A 25,721-nucleotide genomic window follows, 5' to 3' on the forward strand; every position below is an offset into this window, starting at 1 on the left:
AAGACAGTCATGAAAAATCAACGCTCAGGAATGTGGCTGTCTGATGTTAGACATCTGTTTGAAGTGTCACTATGACACAAAGATCAAGCCACAGTTAAGCTGGAATACTAAAGGGTTTCATTTTAGTCATAAATACGGTATGCTTTATGGGAACCAAAACAATTTAGAGTCAGGTTTAATAATGGCTTTAAATAAAATAATTATTATAATGGTGGTTTTCTTTAGTTCACAGACATTTGCCTAGTAGTTGGAGGGCAAATTTTGTTTAATTGTTCGGAAAATGTCAGTTTTAAGAGTGAGGTCATTGTGTAAGGTGATTGACAGCTATATGTGACAGAGGAATATTATGACACTCCTCCAGAGATTCAGCCTCTATTCTTCTGAAACACACTGTATTTTGTGGACTAGAATTGTATGTTGCAAAACAAAGAAAAACACTGCTAAAAACCCACGAATAAAGTCATAAACCCCAGTAAAATTCTTTGTGGGATGAGGGAGTTTTGTATACTTACATGAGAAACATGTTCACTGTTGATATTTGATAAAACATGTCGTGTGTCCCGTATTTTCGCGAATGAATCGCTCTTTTGAGTCGGTTCTTTTCACTGAATCGGTCAAACGGTTCAAGGAAACGGTTTCTGAAACAATTAAGTTTGAATCATTTGAGGGGGAGTCTGTACAAAATAGCTTAACTCAGATCACAGAAAACAAAAAGTTCACTGGAATGAGTGGATATTTACATACGTATACATTAACTAAACTTGCAAATCCATCCCATCGTTTGCCAGCGATGTTGAAATAAGTCACCTGCGTGAGCCGCTTGTGAACGACTCTGTACTGCAGGTGCGGACATTTTTAGACCAAAAGCGTATGAAAACACAATACTAGTATAAGAAAGACAACCATCTCGCATTTAGGGGCAGTGAGGGGGACTGTCACTGTGAGTCACTCTGTATGCAATTTGAACCGAACAGGGAGTTTGTGTGTGAGGTGTTCGGATCTCTCCTCCTCTCACACTTCCTCAAACAAGCTCACGCTCTCTCGCTCTGAGGTCGCAGTCCTCCTGTCTGTGTATCGGCAAGGCTCGTGTAGTGTATGTGACTGTATGTTGAGGGGCTGAACTCAAAGCCCCCAGTGGTCGTCCTGAATGAGAGCAAAGGGAGGCTGTCGATTTCCCCAAGAGACCCCATTGCAGGTGGTGTGTGAGCAGTGAGGGGAAAAGTTTATGACAGCTCTGCTGTTTTCGGCTCTCGGCTGCCCCATGGAGCTTTTTGATTTTACGGATGCAGCTACAGACTTTTTACCAGGCTGTCTGACTCAGTAATGCACTTGTATCGGAGTCGGACAGAGTCACGTTCGGGATTGAATCTTGGGTCACAGTGAATCCACGTACTGGATTGGTTTCCACTTCATTTCTGTGGACGTTTTCTGGATAGCAGTTCTTAAGGTAAGTTAATAATAGTCTGTTTACAGTCATTTGAATGCTGCTAATGGCAAGTTGGATGTGTGAATGTGGTTATTTTGCTGTCGTGAGACGCGTGTATTGTTTTGCTAAGCTGTAGAGGTCATCCAGCACCAGAGTATGGTGTGCAGCTATATTTATTTCTGTCATAGCCACAGAAACACATAATGAACTATAATCAGTATGCTAGGTGTTGCTCTTTATATGGGTTGGCTTGACATACAGTATCAATCAGTGACAACAGTCTTGCTGTGTGACACATCGTGTATACTTTGTCTGTAACTAAACAAGTTTCAAAAAGTTTAAAATATTTTGTTATTTTAAAGTAATTTTTTTTGTATTTTTAAGAAAAACTAAATTTTTATAGGCTTGAATGACATGCTATATATTAATCTTAAATCTTGATATGAAAAAGGTTCATGCATGTTATGTTATATGTCAACTACCCATGTTTAAACAAGCCTTAATAAGTTACATAATATCAAAAGCTATATTCAAATTTCTACAGCTGTTGTCTGCATGATTTGACAGTTTTAGGAAGAAGTGGTAAAATAGCTCAGACGTTCTCCTTGCCTATGATTTAGATTTTAGTTTTGTCTGAAATGTTTGTCTTGGGCATCCATAGAGTTTTACATTCTTTGTCTCAGATGTTTCTCCTAAAATTCTTAAGGAGAAATAAAAATAGACTAATGATGGTTGACACACAGTAACAATAGAGGGGGGAAAAAAAGTGTGAAAAGGAGCTTGGAAGATTTGAATGCAGACTTTGGCAAATCTAAGCATATTGAAAAGATATTTTCTAAAAGGAGACACATGAGATGTTTTTCTCAGGAGAAAAATCAGGACATTTAAAGGGTTAGTTCACCCAAAAAAGTTGTCATTATTTACTCACCCTCATGTCGTTCCAATCCCGTAAGACATCCGTTCATCTTCGGAACACAAATTATGCACAGAAATCAGCCGTATGGCTTAGTGCAGGCGCTAATGGATCCTATAATGTATCTCGTAAATTACCCCACTAATAATGCCCAGAATGGTACCAAACTTCTACAGTAGTACAAATAGGTTCTGTACTCATAAAACGAGGCATTGGAAAGTTTGTAAGTACATCAGGAGTTTATTTAAATAACACTTGCCTGGCGGCTCATGCTACCGCTAACCCGGACGTCGACTACACTTCACTGAGTTGAGAAAAACACGTGGTCATGGTGCAGAGGACCCTAGGTTGATATTACTCCGAACCATCCCTTTAATTTTGAAGCGACAAGAATACTTTTTGTTCACAAAAAAAGCATAACTTTATTCAACAATTTCTTCTATTCCATGTCAGTCTCTGACACTGTGTTCACGTAGTAAACACAGTGCAGCGCCGGCTCAGTATTGGCCGGATCCTGCGTCAGCAGCACACGCACGTTGTGGAGCTCACATGAACAGCATCAGAGACTGACACAGAAGAGAAGAAATTGTTGAATAAAGTCATTATTTTTGTTTTGTTTTTACGCACAAAAAGTATTCTCGTCACTTCATAACCTTAAGGTTGAACCACTGTAGTCACATGGACTATTTAAACGATGTCTTTACTACCTTTCTGGGCCTTGAAAGTGTTATGACGTTGCAGTCTATGGGGGGGTCAGAAACTCTCGGATTTATCAAAAATATCTTCATTTGTATTCTGAAGATAAACGAAGGTCTTGGAACGACATGAGGGTGAGTAATTAATGACAGAATAAAATTTTTTGGGTGAACTAACCCTTTAAGCTATTTGCTGCTCTCTTCATTTATTCTCATTGCCATCTACAACATTTGAGATATTAAAGAGCTCTCTCTAACAGAGAAGAATCTCTCAATTTGTGTTCTAATGAATTCTGCTTGGAGTCAGTTTGAGGTTCATGTTGAGTTAGAGGAGGTATGGAGGAGAGCGGCAGAGGGGGAGATGGAGATGGAGATGCAGATAGAAGCTAATGAAAGGAAGAGGCAGGAATGAACAACAATCTGTCAGCTCTCTGACACTGTAGGAGATGATGATATCTGGAAGAGACGGAAGCACACAGTTCAACAGTAATTCAGAAACAGAATGGGTCATGCTGATCAGATCTGTGTGCTTAACTATTTCATTTCGTTATGAAACTGAGATTTTAAAGACGTCTCATTTGTGATTTTTCTTTTCTATGGGTGACATCACATACAATACTGTACTGGAGGTCGTAACCCTCTTCCAATCTTCTAACCTTATTACGGCACATTATGGTGCTTTAACGTTGATGGAAGAACATTATTTGCCAGTAAGAGGAGGGCGACATAACCGTAGCTATTTAGAGGAGTGATCTCCTTTCATTTTCCCCATCAAACCCTGCATGACCCAACGCTGTGATTGTGTTTGTGATGCGGGCTTGTCTGTCTCTGTCTCGTTCAGGCATTGCGTGCAGCTCGCTCACTGTAAAGTAAACCATCTCATCTGCTGTTTGGGAGCATTCAAAGTCAGAGAGGCAAATTCATTGCGTCACTTTTGCAGCTATATTTGAGCTTTTTCAGTCTTATTCACTAACTATATTATTTAAAAATGTTAGTGTAGATTTGCTAGCAATCCTGGCAGCAGTAATTCATCGATTAGTGATTCATTTGCCATTTTTAAAGGGTTGGTTTACCCAAATATTGATTGGATTTAAATTTATCGACCAATATATTGGTTATCGGCTTTCAAATATAAAGAATTACATAATTCTGGCATGAAACTCTGAATGGTGATGGCTGATAGGTCTTTAACTTATTGGTAGCAATCATGTCATTATCTACATAGCACAGCTGATTGGTTGCTGTTGCATCAGCGGCCAATGAGCTTTCTGCACAAACATTCAAATTCTTGGCATTGTTTGCTGTTAACAGTCTGCAGCGCACTTTCAGAACCCTCCCCCTTCCCTAGCTCCACCTGTATAGATCTGCTACGGGGTTAATTCATGTATGTTACATGTGCAGCAGCATGTCTTACATGCTCTCAAGTCTCGGTACTTGCCCTGTAGCCGCAGCGTAGCAGATCTGTTCCGCCAAGACCAAATACATTAACATTGCCATATCCATTACCATGCCAATCTCTATTACCATACCAATCTCCCAAGAGTTGTCACGACAGAATTATTGGTTAATCGGTATCGGCCATCAATGCATCCCTATCCCAACCTATAAGACGTTCATCTTCGGAACACAAATGAAGAATTTTTTTTATGAAATCTGAGAGGTTTCTATCCCTCTAACTCTGACGGTTCGAAATGTAAAAAAACAATAAAAATGAATCGAGCAGTTGAATCCAAGTCTTCTGACGAGACATTATCGTTTTAAAGTTTAATTTAGGCTTGTATTCATAGAAACACTGATAAGCGAACATACATAGAGCATTCAAATTTGGTAAACAAGCTAGAACCAGTAAGGTTCATCTTGGCGTGTCACACCTGCATGTTTGTGCTCCCACAAAAACCATTGAGGTTTGTTTTTCCGTTTTGAGCAAGTAGAGTTGAGCTTCTGTTTACCATAATTAAGTAAGTATGTTAGCTGATCAATGTTTATGTGTGAATAAAAGGCTATAAATTAAATCTGTTCATCATAATAGCTAAATTATGTCTCTTCAGAAGACTTGGATTAAACTGCTCAATTCATGTTTTTTTTGTTTTTTTTTGTTCATAGACTTTATAGGCTTTCAATGCAGGGATAGAAATCTCTCAGATTTCTGTAAGAATATCTTCATATGTGTTCCAAAGATGAACAAAGTCTTATGAGTTTGGAACGTCATACTTGATGACAGAATTTTCATTTTAGGGTGAACTGACTCTTTAAGAGCCAATGTTGTGCTATTTTTTGCTATAATTTCTTTACTGAATCAGATGCTAAAACAGCACAGCTTGTGAATTCTTCCCAGAACAAGTTGAATGATATCTTTATAGTTTGAAAGACACTACAGAAGGCAACTGTCTTGAATTGTGGTTTGCAAAGTTCTAGGTTTGGCAAAAGTTTCTCACCTAGTTGTGAAAGCAGTAAAGGTCTAGAGACTAAGAATATGGTCTAACTTGTCTAAACTGTCTGAACCTAAAAAAAAAAAAAAAAGAGGCAGTCAGGCAGCCCATTGAACTGCCAAAATCAGAGCCAAATCCATCCCAATCTGGAGGTGGCTGCAGTATCATCATCACGGTCCTTAACAATATAGGTTTCTGTTTTTAGCAAGTCTTTTTTTCCCTTTGTTTGTGTGAAAAAAGCCAGTGAGTTTCTTCCGAGGCCAACACCCATCGACTTACCAACCACTTCTGCTAAAATTTCCCCAAATGACTCAGACAGTCATATGCTTAGATGTGTGGTTTTGCACAGATGTAAGAAGGATTCCTCAAGGGGAGTTTATTTTTATAACCGTATGGCATTATGCTATTGTGGCAATGTGAAAGATAGGCTATTCATATGACCTTTTTTAATTTCTCATTAAAGTTCACCAATCTTGAACATTTTGATATACACTGCCATTCAAAAGTTTGGGGTTGGTAGGATTTTTAATGTTTTCGAAAGAAGTCTCTTATGCTCACCAAGGTTATTTGATCCAAAATACAATTAAAATGGTAAAATTCTGAAAGATAATTGTTAAAATAATTAAATTTTTCCCCCCAATATATTTTAAATGACATTTATTCCTGTGATAAACAAAGCTGATATTCAGCATCATTACTCCATTCTTCAGTGTCACATGATCCTTCAGAAATCATTCTAATAATCTAATGGTACTTCAGAAATATTTTTTTATTATCAGCAATGTCTAATATACTTGTTCTGCTTAATATTTTTGTGGAAACGGATGATTTTTTTTTACGGTGAAAAGAAAGTTCAAAAGAACAGCATTTATTTGGAATGCATATCTTTTGTAATAAATATAAGTTGTTGTTGTTACTGTCACTTTTGAGCCCTTGCTGAATAAAACCACTGATTTCTTAAAAAAATAAAAATAAATCTAACTGATCTTGCACATTTGAATGGCAGTGTAACTCCTGACATATATATATATATATATATATATATATATAAAAACATCATCTAACATCTCTTGAAATGACTGTATTGAAAACAATGTAGATGTCTGAGTTAAAATAGAAACAGGAAGTGGAACCATACTTTTGCCAAATATACTAAAACGGGTGAAAGGAAGCAGCATGCCCTTATGACATCATACTCATTTGATTCATATGCCACATGTGTCAGTCAAACAGCAGTGACAGTCGAACCCTGACCAGAAAGACGCATCTCCCAGCACTCTGTGGTTTTGGCAGGTTCTCTCCATATCCACACACTTATCCATCAGTGCTGCAAAACCTCTAAACATGAGGACATATTCGGATATCCTAATGTCAGTTCATATCAAGATAAATTCTCTTTTAATAAATGTAATTGTTTTTTTCAATGTCTTTTAGTACTGAATTAATGTGTTTTTTTCCCCACTGAGCTCATTGCAATGCATTCTGGGATTGATTCATAAAGGATACATGCATTGAATTTCTTTCCTTTTAATTTCTGTGCTAAAATCTTGTTACGCAACCTTACACGCAAGGTCATAACGTGCATGGCTAAAATGCATAATTCTTTCTCCTCTGTACTTTCTGTGTGTCTTTTCAGACATCAACATCTCTAATGCTCTCTGGTCTGGGTACCAGGACTTTGTGTTTCACGGTCAACTGGTCAAATGTGACCATCAGCATTAGCAGACAGCATTAGCTGTCAGGAGCCGTGGACAGAAGTGACCAGCAGCTGTCAGACTGAAGCACAGACAGGCAGACAGACAGACAGATGGCTGGGATAAAGCCCACGACGTGCCTGTTTTAGACCACTCACTTATAGAGACACAAAGAACTGGCTGATATAAAGAATGCATGACCACACAAGGGATTTACTGCCCTTTGGGGCAACTGAACATGCCAGATTAATGGCATCTTTTCCCTTTAATACGCAATGTTTTGTGGGTTTTTTTTGTCAGTGGTTCTGGTTTAGCACAAGCAATGGCTGTTAGTTGAAAGCACTAGTTCATGAATCTGGTGCAGGTGCACTGAACTTTTCGCTATAAGACCAATGGGTGTTAGGAGGTTGCTAGTGTTTTTTTTAGTTGATATTCAAGTATCTATAATACACTTCCCTATACACTACTGTTCAAACATTTGGGCTTGCTAGGCCTATTTTTTTTATGTTTTTGATAGTCTCTTATGCTCAAAGCTGCATTTATTTGATCAAAAATAGTAATGTAATATTGTGAAATATTATTGCAATTTAAAATTATATTTTGGATTTGAATTATTTATTTATTTTTTGTTCCTGTAATATCAAATCAGAATTTTCAGCATCATTACTCCAGTCTTCAGTGTCACAAGATCCAGAAATTATTTTAATATGGATTTCTTATAAAAATCCATTTTGAAAACATTGGTTAATATTTTTGTGGAAACTATGACAAATATATTGCCAAAGCCGATATATAGGCTGAAATTTGGCATTTTTTAATTATAGAACTATTTAAGGCATTCTTGCTGAATAAAAGTATAAAGTTGTCTCTTTTTTTTATCATTGAAAGAAAGTTAGGGAGGGTTAAGTGTGTGTGTGCGTGAGAGAGAAATGATACAACACAAATAATTGTTGATTGCCATTTGAACTACATTTGATCTTTTACGTTTTAGTATTACATTTTGCATCCATTCACCATCTTGGCTAAACATTTTCATTGATCTCATTGCAGTGCATTCTGAAATCTGCATAAGATGCATGAGATGATGCCTTAGAATTTAGCCAGATATCTCAGATAGTTCAGATATCTCATTATAGTGTTCGAGCATATGCTTATAATGCCTAAAATTATAGTCCAGGTGGCCAGATTTCTCTCTCTCATGAGCTGGAGAAAGTGGTTCCCAGTAATAAAAGGGCCAAACAAAGCCATTTCAAACACTGAGGCCTGCTCTGTGTGCTCAGCCCTGTCACATTCCCATGTGCAGAGCAAACATGCTTAGCAAGCAAAGAGTTCTAAGCGTGAGCAGATGCTACAAGAGGGAGATCTCAAATGAGTCCAAAATGTGTCAGATAAGCACACATCGCATATACATTAGGATAAACCTTTCTTCTACAGGTGGTGATGGTTTTTAGAGGATCTCGCTGAGCAAATTAATTAAAGTTGATAGATTTATTGCTAGACAAATAAGTAACGACACATCTTGCTTATTTACTCAGCACGTTGGAAAAGATATCAATGAACATGTACCATGTAGTCAGAAGATTCACGCACACACGAAAATTACGAGGTCAAAATAAATGAAGAGAATCAAAAAGATGCAGGCGGGATAAAATTTGTCGCATGGATGCCCAAATTCGCCCTCAAAACAATTGGCAATTGGGACTGAAATCACAAAATCCATGTTTGCGAGACACAAATTTACCTGACATCCACAGGGAAACCTTGTCCTGCATGCTTTAGTTTCCAAGTTCTTGCAGGAAAAGTCTTGTCAAGTAATCCATTAAAACTGATTGAGATGTATGTTACAGAAAACTAAACAGGATGTTTTCTTTATCCGTGTGCCAGGGAACACAAGCCAAACATTGACATAAATTTAAAATCCTCCATTAGACATAATGCCACAGATTGGAACAACATCCCATGGGATCTTTGTGTTCTTCATTGATCGATGTTGGCAGACACACACACATGTCGTTTTCTGTCCATTGTAATGAGACAGTGGTCTCTGAGTCCATTGTTGACTTGTTCCAAATGGATGGCTTAAAATGTTTATTTGTTCTTTGAGATTAATAAAGTGGCTGAAGATTCACCGCAGTGAATGACTGGATCCGCATGCTAATGTTACACTTTCACAGGCATGCTGCAGTTTCTGCTGAGAACAGCGAGGAGCTTTTATTTCTTTGCAAAAACACAGATGTTCTAGAACGTCATTGTGAATGTAAGTCATGTTTTAGCTGGTGCTTTTATTTGAAGCTGTTGGTTTTCTTAATTGGTCGTTTAACAGAGTTCAGACTCAGATGATGTCTCTGAAAAAAATAAGCTAAACTTAAATTGTTGGCTGTTGAAAATGAGAAAAGACTTGTGGGTTTTCAAAAGCTTGGTCTTACAGTTTTGTGCAAGTGTTGTGGAGGTTGCACATGATAATATTGGACCTTGAAGATGGTTCGCAGGTTTTGAGAAAAGCAAAGCCAGGAACAAGAAACGAAATTTCTGAATATTTACATGTTAGGCATTTGCATTTTGCATGCAAATCACTCACCCTGTTATTTTGGTGGAAATGTTGTAGATTCCTGCTAAATAATTATGATAATTTAGGGAAGTGAGAGACTTTGGTGATTTTTGAGTGAGGGATTTTTGTATTAAGTCTACTGTTTTCGTTACAAAATTACCATAGTTTGTTGTGAAGTAACCATCTTTTTTAATGTATCTTGTTAATGAGGAGCCATTGGTCTATTGTTTGGTTTCCATACAGTCTACAAATAACACAGTTAAACACAGTTTAGATCAGTGTGTCCCGGTCAGAGCCGCAGTCTGAGACCGTCTAACCATCTTCTCCTTTCCATAAACATGGGATTTTGTTCCCTCTGGAGATTATCTTGCATGCATGTTCCTGTTAATGGACATTATTCTCATATTCCCACACCAGACTCAGACAAACACTCGTACACAGTCCCAAGGTCAAAGAGTGTGAGATATTCAGTGTAGGATTCCAGAATTGTGATTAAAAAAAAAATAAACAAACAGCTGTAGACTGCTGTATAAGGTCAGTGTAAGGGAGAAAATTATACATTATTATTATTATTTTTATTTATTTTTTACAATAAAAAGAACACACCGTTAACAGAGCCATTTTTTTTATAGTTTGCATGCTCTTTACCATATTGAGCTAAAGAAGCAAAAAGCATGATATCATTGTTGTCGATTTTATTGCTGATTTGAAATATATTATTATTGAAATGTAGCTATGCATGACATATCAATTTTGACAATATGACACGCTGATAATGAACAGATAATGTTCAAATAAAAACATTAAAAACTAAAATCAGTTGTTTTAAATTCTACAAGGTAATTTAGGCATCACATTATAATGTACTGTATGTAAAACATTTCAAAATATAGCGATGTTTTTCAATAAAATACATGTTTTGCATATAATAAATGTATATTTTTGACATTTAAGTGAGTGTAAATATAAAAATAGGGGAAATAATCATGCACAATTAAGCCAATATATAGTGATTTTTTTTTTTAAGAAAAAAAAAACGTTATTGGTCATATTGTGTACAGTATATATTGGCTGATAATGATAAAACAGAAAAAAAAAAAGAAAAAAACACTATTTGGTAAAGATATGGTATATCGTTTACCCTTATTGAAATTATGTCTTGACTCGATGGCATGTAAAATGGCATGTAATTTCATATCTCCACTGATATATGCAGATATGTGTGATAAATATGTATGATATATGTATGTATGTATGTATGTATGTGTAAGTATGTATTCCTTTATTAATTCATATCTATTCCTCATTGTTTTGCTTTCTGAATCTTTAAACTAGAAAAAACTGGAGATCTGATAAAGATTAGTATTAATAATGCACTTCTGTTTAGCAGACTGCAGGGGATATTTAATTCATGAAGCTCATCAATAAACTCCTTTATGCCAGACAGAGAGGCTGTGCGGGAGGACACGTCTGTCTCCGTCATCAGAAGTCCAATCATCCGCCCACATAAGTACACACACACACACACACACACACATACTGTAGACAAGCGCCCCACTCGACGCCCATCTTGTCACCTCCGCTATTATCTTGTTATCCCATTAGCCTCATCAGTTGTTTGACATGATAATTGAGGAAAAGAGCAGGGCTTTACTGAATTGTACAAAAGGAAATTATGCAAACAGGAAAACTGAGTGTCGCTCGACTAGCAGAGACTTTAGATTTCATTCACCTCTCTAATGTGTGTGTTTCCATGTTTACACACATGAGGATGTGTTATGTAGCCTCATGTTGCTTTGTACAAAGCAAACAGAAAACTATATTTTACATTTTCTGTGGAAAATGTGAGTGGTACTTAAGCTAAACTCGCTGCTGTTATTTTGGTGGAAATGTTGTAGATTCCTGCTAAATAATTAAAATAATTTAGGGAAGTGAGGGACTTTTTTTTTTGAGCGAGGGATTTTTGTATTTACTTTACTGTTTATAAATGATAAAGTGTTTATAGATAATAAAGTGGCTAGTGCTTTGCATGTGGTTGCCAAGATGTTGTTTTGCGGTTGCTAGGGTGCTCTGAATGTTTGTTAGGTGGTTATTCACCAAGCATCATCAATCATAAGCACATTGAGCTAATAAGCACAACAATCAAATATTCTCTAAATTATATTCGGCATCTCCAGTGCATCCAGGAGTTTTTTTTTATATGAGAGAGAGAGAGAGAGAGAGAGAGAGAGAGAGATATTCTGTAATATGTAATAGAGTTTTTGTCTCTGATTATTGTGGTAAGAGTCTGTGTTTGATGTTTTGAGCATTCCCAGCGTCCCTGTCGCAGCTGTTGGGTCTTCAGAGAGGAGTTTATAGATGGGAAACTTCAGTGACGCCACACACTGACAGCAGACAGGCACTAATGTATCACAGAGGCTTAGACTTGGCATATTGACAGTGTTTTACTCTGCTGCGCTGTATTCATAGACTCATTCAAAGCAGGTGCCATTAGAAAAGTCAAATCTCAAAACATTAATGGCATCTATGTAGACTGGCCCTATTGTATTGGAGACAGGTAATTAAAACCGTTGGTTTATGCATATATTTGTGTAAGGATATGTTCTGAATGAATTCCTGACTGCGTACTTAAAAAAAGAAAAAAAGACTGTGAAACAGTACACACACATTGTACAAAGATATGACTTTTCAAGCTGTAGTACCGTATGCAACATTGCTGTCACATTATCTCATATGGTAGGTAGATATTGTAAATATGACGCTAACATTAGTAGCCTACCTCAAGCGATTAAAACTGAAAAAATAACTAAATACACAAGTCAGACCCAAATGTTTAATGTCACGATTGTTGTCACCTATTTGGATTAGTGACATAGAGTCTCTAATCTATGTCTAATCATAAATCATATAATCTAATCATAAATCTATGTCCATTAGTACTGGACATAGATTTCGGATAAAACTGAACGCACGTTTAGCGCCGCTTACAGGACATTTCATCTCGAAAGTGTCACGAAACGTGCAAAAAGCATGCAGAATTATATTATGTCGCCACAGGCACATTTTCCCTTAAGTTCATGTGTTGTTTTTGGAATAATACACACAAATGGAAAAAAAGATGGATTATGGAAGTAAATAGGGTCAATTTTGAGTTCATGTTGACTTAAACTCTGTGCAGTCAGATTAGATGATAATTCAAGAAAATTGTGGCTGATATTACTTTGGGTTCACTTTTGGAAATGTTAAGTCAATTGTACTTTACAATCTGGCATACAGTTTTCCATGCAATGTGTGCTCAAGCTGTATGCTGTGTACTTTGGCAAATTTAGTGTCATCTGGATATCCCATGCATATTGAACATTTACATACTGCCCACAGTTTACATACTGAATGCTGCAGAAATAATAAGGGTAGTGTGACAGTATGCGATTCCAGAACATAGCTTTAGTGTGTGTGATGGCAGTACATCAGAGCCATCAGCAGGGTCTCTCTCCGCTCCGCAGCCTGCACTTGCTAAGCACATGACGGTAGTCGAGCAGACACATCTGGAGTTCATCGTAACCCACACACTTACACACACCGCCACCTCTGTGCATATGATAACGTGGCAGTGCTGCTTTTCTCACTGTGAAATTACTTTTACTGCAGGAAACAACACTATACAGTATTATAACTTTATAGTGCAGCTACTTTCTCATATTTGCCTACTCTGCTCTGATTGGTTAGTTGGTCCAGCCTGTTGTGATTGTTCTACTCTGCTCTGATTGGTCAGATGACCCAGTCTGTTGTGATTGTTCTACTCTGCTCTGATTGGTTAGTTGGTCCAGTCTGTTGTGATTGTTCTACTCTGCTCTGATTGGTTAGTTGGTCCAGTCTGTTGTGATTGTTCTACTCTGCTCTGATTGGTCAGATGACCCAGTCTGTTGTGATTGTTCTACTCTGCTCTGATTGGTTAGTTGGTCCAGTCTGTTGTGATTGTTCTACTCTGCTCTGATTGGTCAGATGACCCAGTCTGTTGTGATTGATCTACTCTGCTCTGATTGGTTAGTTGGTCCAGTCTGTTGTGATTGTTCTACTCTGCTCTGATTGGTCAGATGACCCAGTCTGTTGTGATTGATCTACTCTGCTCTGATTGGTTAGTTGGTCCAGTCTGTTGTGATTGTTCTACTCTGCTCTGATTGGTCAGATGACCCAGTCGGTTGTGATTGATCTACTCTGCTCTGATTGGTTAGTTGGTCCAGTCTGTTGTCATTGATCTACTCTGCTCTGATTGGTCAGATGACCCAGTCTGTTGTGATTGATCTACTCTGCTCTGATTGGTTAGATGGTCCAGTCTGTTGTGATTGATCTACTCTGCTCTGATTGATCAGATGGTCCAGTCTGTTGTGATTGGTCTACTCTGCTCTGATTGGTCATATTGGCCCAGTCTGTTGTGATTGATCTACCACTTACAAAAACAGGAAATGAAACGTCCATTACCATATCTGAATTTAAGCTCCGGAGTCTTCCTCAGCACTTGATACTCAGTGATACGGACAATGGTGTCGGTTTTTCCGAATCAATTCCAGCACGAGTCTTCATCCTTTTGAAGTGCATGCAAAGTGGATCTGAAAACAGTATGTCCACGACACGAACCAGACTCTTCCAGGCCTCAGCTACAACTAGTGTTTAAGGGCCGGTCAAAGTAGACATTGTTCGCAAGCAGCCAATGAGGACTTTAGGCTGGCATTATGCAAATTTGTTACATTGTTACGTAGGCCGACTCGACTCGATTCTTTTAAGAGACAATAACTTTATTTGTGTTTGATCTTTAAAACTTTGCAGACCTTTTACATTCACAAACACCTATATTACACACGTCATGAAAGGTAATATTCGAAAAAGCCTAATATGTGGGAACTTCACAATTCTCTTAAAAGTTTTATTGCCATCTATGGTTCCATTAAAGGGATACTCCACTTTTTTCGGAAATAAGCTCATTTTACATCTCCCCCAGAGTTAAACAGTTGAGTTTTACCGTTTTAGAATCCATTCAGCCGAACTCCGGGTCTGACGGTACCACTTTTAGCATAGCTTAGCACAGATCATTGATTCTGATTAGTCCAGTAGCATTTCTTTCAAAATGACCAAAGAGTTTCAATATTTTTCCTATTTAAAACTTGACTCTTCTGTAGTTAAACCATGTACTAAGATCGACGGAAAATGAAAAGTTGCGATTTTCTAAGCCTATATGGCTAGGAACTACTCTCATTCCAGCGTAATAATCAAGGAACTGTGCGGCTGTACCATGGGTGCAGCAGGCGTAATGATATGACGCAGCGCCTGAAAATAGTCCCCAGCTCGGTAACTTCTTCCAACGTGACCGGGACTAAGTTTGTCTAACCTATTAGACCTATTTTCAGGCGCTGCGTCATATCATTACGCCTGCTGCACTCATGGTACAGCCGCACAGTTCCTTGATTATTACGCCGGAATGAGAGTAGTTCCTAGTCATATAGGCTTAGAAAATCGCAACTTTTCATTTTCCGTCGATCTTAGTACACGGTTTAACTACAGAAGAGTCAAGTTTTAAATAGGAAAAATATTGAAACTCTTTGGTCATTTTGAAAGAAATGCTACTGGACTCATCAGAATCAATGATCTGTGCTAAGCTATGCTAAAAGTGGTACCGTCAGACCCGGAGTTCGGCTGAATGGATTCTAAAACGGTAAAACTCAACTGTTTAACTCTGGGGGAGATGTAAAATGAGCATATTTCCGAAAAAAGTGGAGTATCCCTTTAAGAATCTTTAACATCCGTCCTTTCCACTGGACAAAATGTTCTTTAGGTTTTTAGTAAGTTCTTCACACTAAGAATATATATTTTGATCTTTTCAGTGAACCAAAATGGTCCTTCTAAGGCCTTGCTGTGTACCTCCTTTTTGTAACCTTTAGTTTTAAGTGTGAATGAACAGAGCAGTGATTTCTGGGATAAAAACCTTGCTTAGTTTTGAGTTGTTAAGTATTGATACTTAAATCATTCCAGCTTCCTGCTGAAGGAAAAGAAGGGAAAACAGTGTGTGCATGTTCCCGTTTGAACCTTTTTTTGGGGTCTCTGGTGTCGTCAGCATTGAGAAACACCATCATCTGTGTTCATTTCCGAAGCTGTTTGAGGAAATTAGATGCAGGGGCGGCATTTCAAAATCCTGTCTGGGGCTCAACATGTTCTGGCTCTGCCACTGTCTGAATCATTAATGAGACCCAGCGCAAGAGAAAATAAGCCTTGACCTCTAAATATGACACGAACAAGAGGATTACTTCTTTACACTTTTTTCCCTTTGCATGTGGGATAAAATCCCTTATCTATTTTTCTCTGCTTGAAGCGTAGCGGTTCTTCAGCAGATACGAGCATGTTCACTTCAAAATCAGATATTAAATCCTGATGTAATCTTCTCAGGGTTATGAAGGATAATGGCAAGATTAGGCTTACAAATTTGAAGCTTCATTGTTAAAAATAAATATTATTCCAATAGTTAGCATCTTGATTCTGAATCTGAATCTTAACTATGCTACTGGTCAAATGTTTGGGGTTAGTAAGATTTTTATTTTTTTTTGAAAAGTGTGTTTATATAATATAACGCACACACACACACTCCTATATAAACACAAACTTTTATGTTAATTTTCTACGTAACACACACAGACTTGATTCTAACGTTAGCATGTTGCTAAGCTAATGTTTTGGTACTCTAACACAAACTACATGTAAATACTGGATGAATTTTTTTTGTCAGTGTACTTTAACACATTTTATCACGTTTACGGGTTTACTGTATACTAGTTCTAGACAATCCTGCAGATTTTTTTTGTGTGCATATTTTGTCTTGTTCGGTACAGTTTTACTGCGTAATGTTTTGAATAGTCAAGAGTGCACCTTCTTAAAACGCTTTCTAGGAAGATAGGAAAATTTGTGTCTGGTACAACAACAACAACACCACAGAGATTTGAAAGCTGCAGACAGACTCTGTTCTGCTCTACAAGAAGGAGGTCGCACTGAGGAAAAAAAAAACAAATGTGATGAATGTTTCCTCAGTTGAAAGTCCAGTGCCACTCTTTGATTTGAATGGGAGAAATACAAACGTACTCAAAGGAAATGGTTTCCCACACACACTAGCACACGCACAAACAGCAAACATCACACACATGCTGAGGCAGTGAGCGACAAATCTACACTGACACGCGTGACATGATCTTGATGTCTCGATGGCTTGGCAGAACCTTCCACCCCTCCTTCTCTGAAAGATTTCATCAAAAAATCCTAAACACTCAGATAAAACACCCTTTTATGATTTCATGCCTTCATGTCTGTCTGTCAAACAGCCACTTAAATGAACGTCAGGTGTTTGGTCGACTGCCCCGTTTGGCAGATATGTGATTCCCAGTCTTGTCTCTCTTTGCTGAAGCACTTGTGGTGGACGGATACACACTTATAACTCCAGCTCCCAGCAAAAGCAGCAACTGTTCAGATGTTGAATTTTTAATGCTTTGTTCCTGGACGGCGTCTCCTGGCTCTGTGTGTGGCACCGATTTTAATCTCTTGAGCAGAATGTTGTTGAGGAAGGTCTGGTGATCTCGTAGACTCATGAAAACACACAGTCTTATTCCAAGATATGAGTTTTCTTTTGGCAAGGTGAGAGAGAAGATGGAAAGGGAGAGCAAGGGGAGCGAGTGGTGGAGGAGATAAGTTAAAATGCACTGGAGGTCACTTCCTCTCTGGTGATCACATATTTGCTGAGCTTTTGATTATATTCATCGCTACCTGAGCTCATAAAGCAAAGACTTGCAAAGATCTTGTGGCCATCATTGAGAAAGTTCATGTCGGAAGGTCATAACATAAAGCCAGTGATGTCAGACTGCGACATAAATGATTTATATATATATATATATATATATATATATATATATATACATTTTGAAATTGTAACATTTAAAATATATATATATATATATACATACATGGAATGTTTGTCACATACATTGACTAACATTCAAAAGTTTGACAGTAAGATTTGTTTTATTTTGCTTTTATTCTGCAAGAATGCATAAAATTGGTTAGGTGAGAGTTATGACATTTATTATGTTACAAAAGATTTCTGTTTTAAATAAATGCTCTTATGTTGAACTTTCTATTCATCAAAGGATGCTGAAAACAATATTTCACGGTAATGGTTGGTGAAAATTCAGCTTTACCATCACAGGATTGGGTAACATTTAAAAATATATTAAAATAGAAAGTTGTAATAGTTGTAAAAGTACAATTTTAATAATATTCCACAAATTAACTCTTTTACTGTATTTTTTTTAATCAAATAAATGCAGCTGTGTTGAGCATAATATAATATTCACTTCACTTTTTAATAATATTCACTATGTATAATGTTGTAAGTTGCTTTGGATAAAAGCGTCTGCCAAATGCATAAATGCTAAAGTAAATATTATATTAAGTAAATATAATAAATACATTTCAATGAGTTATTATAATAATTGTATTAGTATAATATTTTACATTATTATTTATACTATAGTTAATATATTTGCTTTAGTTTTAAATAATACTTTACTGCATTGTAAGATATATAGACAGACATGTAACTTTAAATGAAGTAATTAGTAAGTAAGTCCCTTATATCTGAACAAATGTTTGTTGGCTGGAATAAATGAGCAACTCCCTTAGAAGCCAAACTAATGTTTTGTGAGAATTTGCTTATCTTGACAAATGCAAATGCCGCATGGTTGGAGTGCGCTGTATGGTGTCATAGCAGGGCAACGAAACCGCCCTTCCTCCGTGTTAATGCCAAAACACCTGCTTGAGAGGTTAGTCACGTGACTTTTATCACACTTTCATTCGTCTCATGTGCTAAAACATTACCGTCTCGCCTTCTGTCTCGGGTACAGGGAGTTTTTCCGGATCGGTGATGGAAGAGCAGGCTGGCAGCGCGGGCAACAGCCCTCAACACGGGCGCGGGTCGGCCAGGCAGGACGTCCTGCGATGCGGTTGGCTCCGGAAGCAAGGAGGTTTCGTGAAGACCTGGCACACGCGTTGGTTCGTCCTCCGAGGAGACCAGCTGCACTACTACAAGGACGAGGACGAGACCAAGGCTTTGGTGAGAAAATTCTTTTGACGTCTTTACATGCAAACACACGCAGATGTGCACATTACACTGTTTACACTCCACACATTTTAGCCGGTTCATTCACACGCAAATATCACGACAAGTTCAAATCTCATGCCAAGGCCCAAACAAGAGAGGTGAGGAAAGAGTGACCTGCTTTTTACCTCTCATCAACCTCTCCTGAATGATGACTTGTCACGGTTCCTCGTCCAACAATGGAGATTTTTATCCTCGAGGTCATGCAGCTGGTCTTGAGTAGGTGGACAAAAGTGTTTGCTATGGAATCAGGCGGGAATTTGAGAAGGTTCCATAAATCTCCCTTAAAACCCGTCCCGTCTCGTGCCTCCACAGAGAGGAAGACAGGCTCTTTGCCCACAGGAATATTAAAGATTTATACCTTCACGTCTGCATTTTAAGGTCCATCTCCTCTCTATCTTTGAAGTTCCATGTTCTGCTTTAATTTTCACGTTTAATGCTCTGGTGGAGCTTGTCGCAGGTTTCGTCAGCAGTCAGATATTGGATTTCAAGGGTAGGCATCATCTTCATTCAGGGTTTGGTTGACAAAGCTATCAAAGGACACTGAATACGCCTTTTAAAGGAATCCAGAGTCTTTGAAGTTCTTCAGACGAGCATGTTTGAGGTTGTTAAAATACTTAAGAAAGGATCGACGCTGTGAAGCTCTTCTAGAATCCACTGGCAAATATTTACACAAATATGAGAAAGTCTTTTATCAAAATACTAAAGCGTGTTCTACTTTGAGTTGTTCTCAAAATAAACATTGCAATGGCATGTTTTCGTACAAATAGTGCAGTAAGTATTATAAGTAAACATTCTAATAAATAATGTGGTATAACAAAGTGATTTATTTATCATAATATTTACTATAATGTTCTAATAATATTATCAGGTGTAATGTTATAATATTATGATGCAAATATAATAACTGTAACTTAATTATTTATTTGTATGCTCTTTATTATGGTAATCATATACTTTATAATTATGTGCATCATACTATTTACTTTAATATACTTTGGTATTATTAATATTTTGCTTTGGTATAAAGCAATATAAATTGGTATAAATTTCGATTTTACATGTATCATAATTTATACATAATTGTTTAAAGTAAACATTTTTATAATATTTTCTAAAAATATTTACTATATGTATTACTAAATAAATATATCAATATTATTTATCTTATATATGTTACAATCATCATATTTGCTTTATAATTGTAATATTTGCATTGTAATATTTACTTTAATACAATTTAGTATTAATAACACTTTACTGTTAGTATAAAGTTTTAAGAAGGGTTTTATTTATCATAATATTTACTTTTACATTTATCATATTTAGTGTATACTTTCATAAAGTACACATTTTATAATATTTACTTTTATTTTATAATAATCAGGGGTGCAAACAGCGCGCTTTTCGGCGCCTCCCGCTTTTTTCACGTCAGTTTGGGTGACTTGTGTGAATCGTGCAGATCCGAAGAGTTTTTTTTTAAGGGGGGGGGGGGGGGGGGGGGGGGGGGTGTTGTGTTAATTCTGGATTGCGTCCACCAACAAGTAAATAGGAAATAAGCGGCGAATCAGAACACTGCGCGCCAAACCAGCAGTATGTGCGCAAGCGTGAACCACTAGTGTTTCTGTCTCACTCTGGATCTGCCACTGCATCACATTTCTCTCTGCGTGGCGTGGAGTGTCCGTTTTTATGTCGGCTCTCATGTTAACTGGTTAGAGCTTGTGTTAGAGCACAATGCCTGCGTGACACACACACTTCTCGAGCCGCGCCGAAACCGCGTGCTAGAAATAGAACCGCCTATTTTTCACGCGACACGCAAGAGTGTTGGAAGTTTTCAGACAAAATAGAAGGCGCAAATACATATTAATAAATAACATTTTGATGCTCGAAAGTCTCTCGGTTTTGACAAATGCATATATAATTGTAATTTAAAAAATAGGCCTAATTATCGATTTTCAAATATTGCCCCTGTCAATAGGCGTACAGAACGAAATATTCTGTAGCCTATTTTGCCGTCAATACTGCCGACGTTGTCTTTGCTGTATCAGGCTATATATATTATGTTTAACATCCAAATGTAGATGGTCTGTCGGCGCACAGACCCACGCAGTCGCAGACAGCACGTGAAGTTCGTGAACATCGAATTCCCTTTTCTTTCTTATCTATTTGTGTTTGAACAGACATGTGCACGAAAAAATAAGCCAGTGTCCGTCTCAACGAGTTTCCCCGTAAACGCAGTCAAAATAAAACGGATGCGTGTCATTACCGGTTTTAGATCATAGTTTTAGATACGTGCGTTCGTCTTAAAGGGACAGCACCCAATATACCTGCAGCTGTTTGTGTCACCAAAGTTAATCAAACAACAAAAGAGAAAGATTAAAATCACGTTTTGTCAAAAGATAAACTGTATTAATACTTAATACAGTTAATTTACCTGAAAAACAAAGTACTGCTTTATTTCTCGTGTATTTGTGTTTTATTGTATTTATTTATTTGTATTTTGTTTATTAGTTTTTATGCAGATGCACTAGGCCTACCCTACACAATTACCCCAATCATCCTAGAATTATTAATTCTTTACAAAAAGAGCTATTCAAATCATCAGGTGAAATTGTTTTCAGGAAGTAGCAGTAAAGCAAGAAGAAGAAGTGCAAGATAGTTTTTCTAAATTTCATTTGACTCTATGTGCCTATAGGGCTGGGTTGGGGATGGTGGCAATGTAGTATCTGGATATTTGCCGCGGGACGAGGGCTTCGATTACCTCTCTCTTTTTTGACCATACATGTGTTTGCACCCCTGAATAATATTTAATGTATAACTTTGATATTATGTAGTAAATTTAATAAATAATTTATTACTATTCTAATTATTATTCTACTCATATTTCCTTTATTATTATTATATTTTTAATTTATTATTATATTTATTTGTCTAATATTACATCATAAATATTATAATAAATAAACCCCTCTGTAATATATTTTAGAACAATTTCTGTGAAGTGTTTTGTCTGTAATCTATTTGTACGAGAATTCATTGTAAATAAGCCGCCATTCAAAGTCCCTAAAGCAGTTTGTGGGTCAAGTGTACAAATATTTCTGTCAAATTAGTTGAATTAGTGATTGAATGTCATTCATGAATTTTCTGTGGGTTAATCCCTCACTATGTCTAGACTAGTGCTTTTCGGGCGTGAAGTGTGTGTCAGTGTTTACGTCTGTGTGTATGAACAAGAAAGCAATAAGAGGTCATGTGGGCTCAGACATGCTTTGCCACGACAAAGTAAGTGCAAAGTGCATTAATGCGAATCACCACAATATAAATCAAACCCATGTGCCTAGAGGTGGACTATGTGCAAAACTGATTTATAAGACCTCTGATGACCTGGTAACATCAAAACTCAGGATATACTCGTGCTTTTGATCTGCTTTCCCCCTCAGAGCCGCTGCTGAGTATTTGAAGAGTAAATGGAAAGGCAGACATGAGTCAGTGACTGTTATGACAGGCTGTTGTTGACACGATAACCAGACATTCAACCATGAAAGAGCAGCGTTTGTCTTTTCTTTGCATATTGTTTAATCATTGCCATGAACTATTCCATATGCGCAGAACCAGTCAGAGAGAAGAAGATCTGCTATGTATTCTGCACTCGTCTAATGAGAAACAGACTATTGTTTGCTGTTTAACATAGCAGGCTTTATTACATTTCTGCATCCAGTTTTAATCTATCCATCTATCTATCTATCTATCTATCTATCTATCTATCTATCTATCTATCTATCTATCTATCTATCTATCTATCTATCTATCCATCCGTCCGTCCGTCCTTCTGTCTGTCTTTTATCACTCTATTGTTTATCTATCTATCTATCTATCTATCTATCTATCTATCTATCTATCTATCTATCTATCTATTGTTCTATCGTTCTATCGATCTGTCTATCGTTCTATCTATCTATCGTTCTGTCTATCGTTCTATCATTCTATCTATCTATCGTTCTATCTATTGTTATTTCTATCTATCTATCTATCATTCTATCTATCTATCTATTGTTCTATCGCTCTATCTATCGTTATATCTATCTATCGTTCATTCTATCGTTCTATCTATCTATCGTTCTATCTATCGTTCTATCTATCTATCGTTCTATCTATCTATCGTTATATCTATCTATCTATCTATCTATCTATCTATCGTTCTATCTATCGTTCTATCGTTCTATCTATCTATCTATCGTTATATCTATCGTTATATCTATCGTTATATCTATCGTTCATTCTATCATTCTATCTATCTATCTATCGTTCTATCTATCTATCTATCTATCTATCTATCGTTCTATCGCTCTATCGCTCTATCGCTCTATCTATCTATCGTTCTATCTATATATTGTTCTATCTATCTATCTATCTATTGTTCTATCTATCGTTCTATCTATCTATCTATCTATCTATCTATCTATCTATCTATCTATCTATCTATCGTTCTATCTATCGTTATATCTATCGTTCATTCTATCATTCTATCTATCTATCTATCGTTCTATCTATCTATCTATCTATCTATCTATCTATCTATCTATCTATCGTTCTATCGCTCTATCTATCTATCGTTCTATCTATCTATTGTTCTATCTATCTATTGTTCTATCTATCGTTCTATCTATCTATTGTTCTATCTATCTATCGTTCTATCTATCGTTCGATCTATCTATTGTTCTATCTATCTATCGTTCATTCTATCGTTCTATCTATCGTTCTATCTATCTATCGTTCTATCTATATCGTTCTATCTATCTATCTATCTATCTATCTATCTATCTATCTATCTATCTATCTATCTATCTATCTATCTATCTATCGTTCTATCGTTCTATCGCTCTATCTATCGTTCTATCTATCTATCGTTCTATCTATCTATCTATCTATATATCGTTCTATCTATCGTTCTATCGTTCTATCTATCATGCCTACTTTTGCCTACATTTTCACATTTAAAGTTTAATCACATGATCAACACCTAATTTTTATGGGCTTTATTATGTTTTATAATGCATTTTACTCTTTAAAGGTGTTTTCAATTATTTCCGAAAAGGCATGGATTATAGTTTGTAATATATTGCTTTGAAAATGCTTATAATGCAAAAAGTGTTTCCCAAGATAGCTCTTTAAAACGTAAGAAGAAACCACAATGGCCTATAATGCTGAAACAGTGTTGTCATCTAACTTCTGCATTAGACTATTTTTCAGAAGATCCAGCTGTACTTCAGTGCAGTTTATTGACTAAATCAAAAAGTAAGGAAAAGGATCCTATCAGTGGCTTCAAAGCCTATGAATAATCTGAGAAAATGCAAACTTTTAAAGCCAGGGCTGCTTTTGATCGTATAACTGCAGTCATTTTGTGAAAGTCGGCACAACATGTTTATGTAAGAAAAGTTTTTAAAAACAGCTTTGCCTTAAAAGACCTTGCTCGTTCTTTGCTTCTTCGAGCATGCATTTCTAAGATATTAAGAAAAGGACTCCTTGAAGATTGAAAGTTCCTAAAAAATCAGCCTGTCTTCTTCCCATGGTGAACCTCTTTTTGCACAAAGAAAGCAAGAGTACTAAAAATGTATTTTGCCATATTTCAGCATATTTAGTGATCTGAAAAAAAGAAGAAAGAAACAAACCGCTTTTGAATACCGTTTAAACACATTTACATATTCATAAGTAGTACAGCATGTGGTTTTCATTGGCCAAGATTTAGCCTAACCCTTCCAAACTTATTCTGTCTTTGTTCATCTCTCCAGCCTACACACCAAGGTTAGGCTTTTAGAAAAAGGGAGCTAAACGGCAATGGAAAGAACAACCGTCAGCCCACAATGCATCTGTTGTTCTGCTCTCTGTTTTATGAATGAGATCCCTTATGAACTTCAAAACGTGGAATATTATGCAGCCTGCCAGGGAAGAGCCCTCAGTGAAGTGAACACAGATGTATATTTTCAAGGGCTTGTGTCCACCTATAATGTGTGAGATGGGTAGAATACAATTTTTTCCTCTTAAGTTTTTCCCCCTGACCCTTAGACACTTAGTCTGTTTGAGAGGTTTGTTACTTTACCAAGACTGGGTGGGCCTTTAAGAAAGTTTGGGTCAGTATTTTGTATACAATATAAGTTATATATTTTAAAATATATGAAAATAGTTTTAGTTAGTTATTTTAAATTGTAATACTATTTCACAATATTTCTTTTTTACATATGTATGTATATATATATATATATATATATATATATACATACATATTTATATATATATATATATATATATATAATATATGTATATGTATGTGTGTGTGTGTGTGTGTATATATATATATATAGATATAGATATAGATATATATATATATATATAGATATATAGATATATATAGATATATGTGTGTGTATATATGTATGTATGTGTATATGTGTGTGTGTGTGTGTGTATATATATATATATGTGTATGTGTGTGTGTGTGTGTATATATATACAGTGAGGAAAATAAGTATTTGAACACCCTGCTGTTTTGCAAGTTCTCCCACTTAGAAATCATGGAGGGGGCTGAAATTGTCATCGTAGGTGCATGTCCACTGTGAGAGCCGTAATCAAAAAAAAAGAAATTCCGGAAATCACAATGTATGATATTTTAACTATTTATTTGTATGATACAGCTGCAAATAAGTATTTGAACACCTGAGAAAATCAATGTTAATATTTGGTACAGTAGCCTTTGTTTGCAATTACAGAGGTCAAACGTTTCCTGTAGTTTTTCACCAGGTTTGCACACACTGCAGGAGGGATTTTGGCCCACTCC

General features: G+C 36.5%; 1 protein-coding gene across 1 annotated transcript in view; it reads left to right on the forward strand.

Moving 5' to 3' along the window:
* The first annotated feature begins 675 nt into the window (after positions 1-675).
* Positions 676-25,721, forward strand: part of arhgap24 (Rho GTPase activating protein 24) — a 116,322-nt gene continuing 91,276 nt past the window's right edge. Inside the window, exons 1-2 of the mRNA XM_084387817.1 lie at positions 676-1,447; positions 18,639-18,847. Coding sequence (XP_084243943.1) covers positions 18,659-18,847 — 189 coding nt within the window. The 5' untranslated portion in view covers positions 676-1,447; positions 18,639-18,658. The remainder of the gene's footprint in view (positions 1,448-18,638; positions 18,848-25,721) is intronic.

Source organism: Rutilus rutilus, assembly GCF_951802725.1.
Source record: "Rutilus rutilus genome assembly, chromosome: 18".
Lineage (NCBI taxonomy): Eukaryota > Metazoa > Chordata > Actinopteri > Cypriniformes > Leuciscidae > Rutilus > Rutilus rutilus.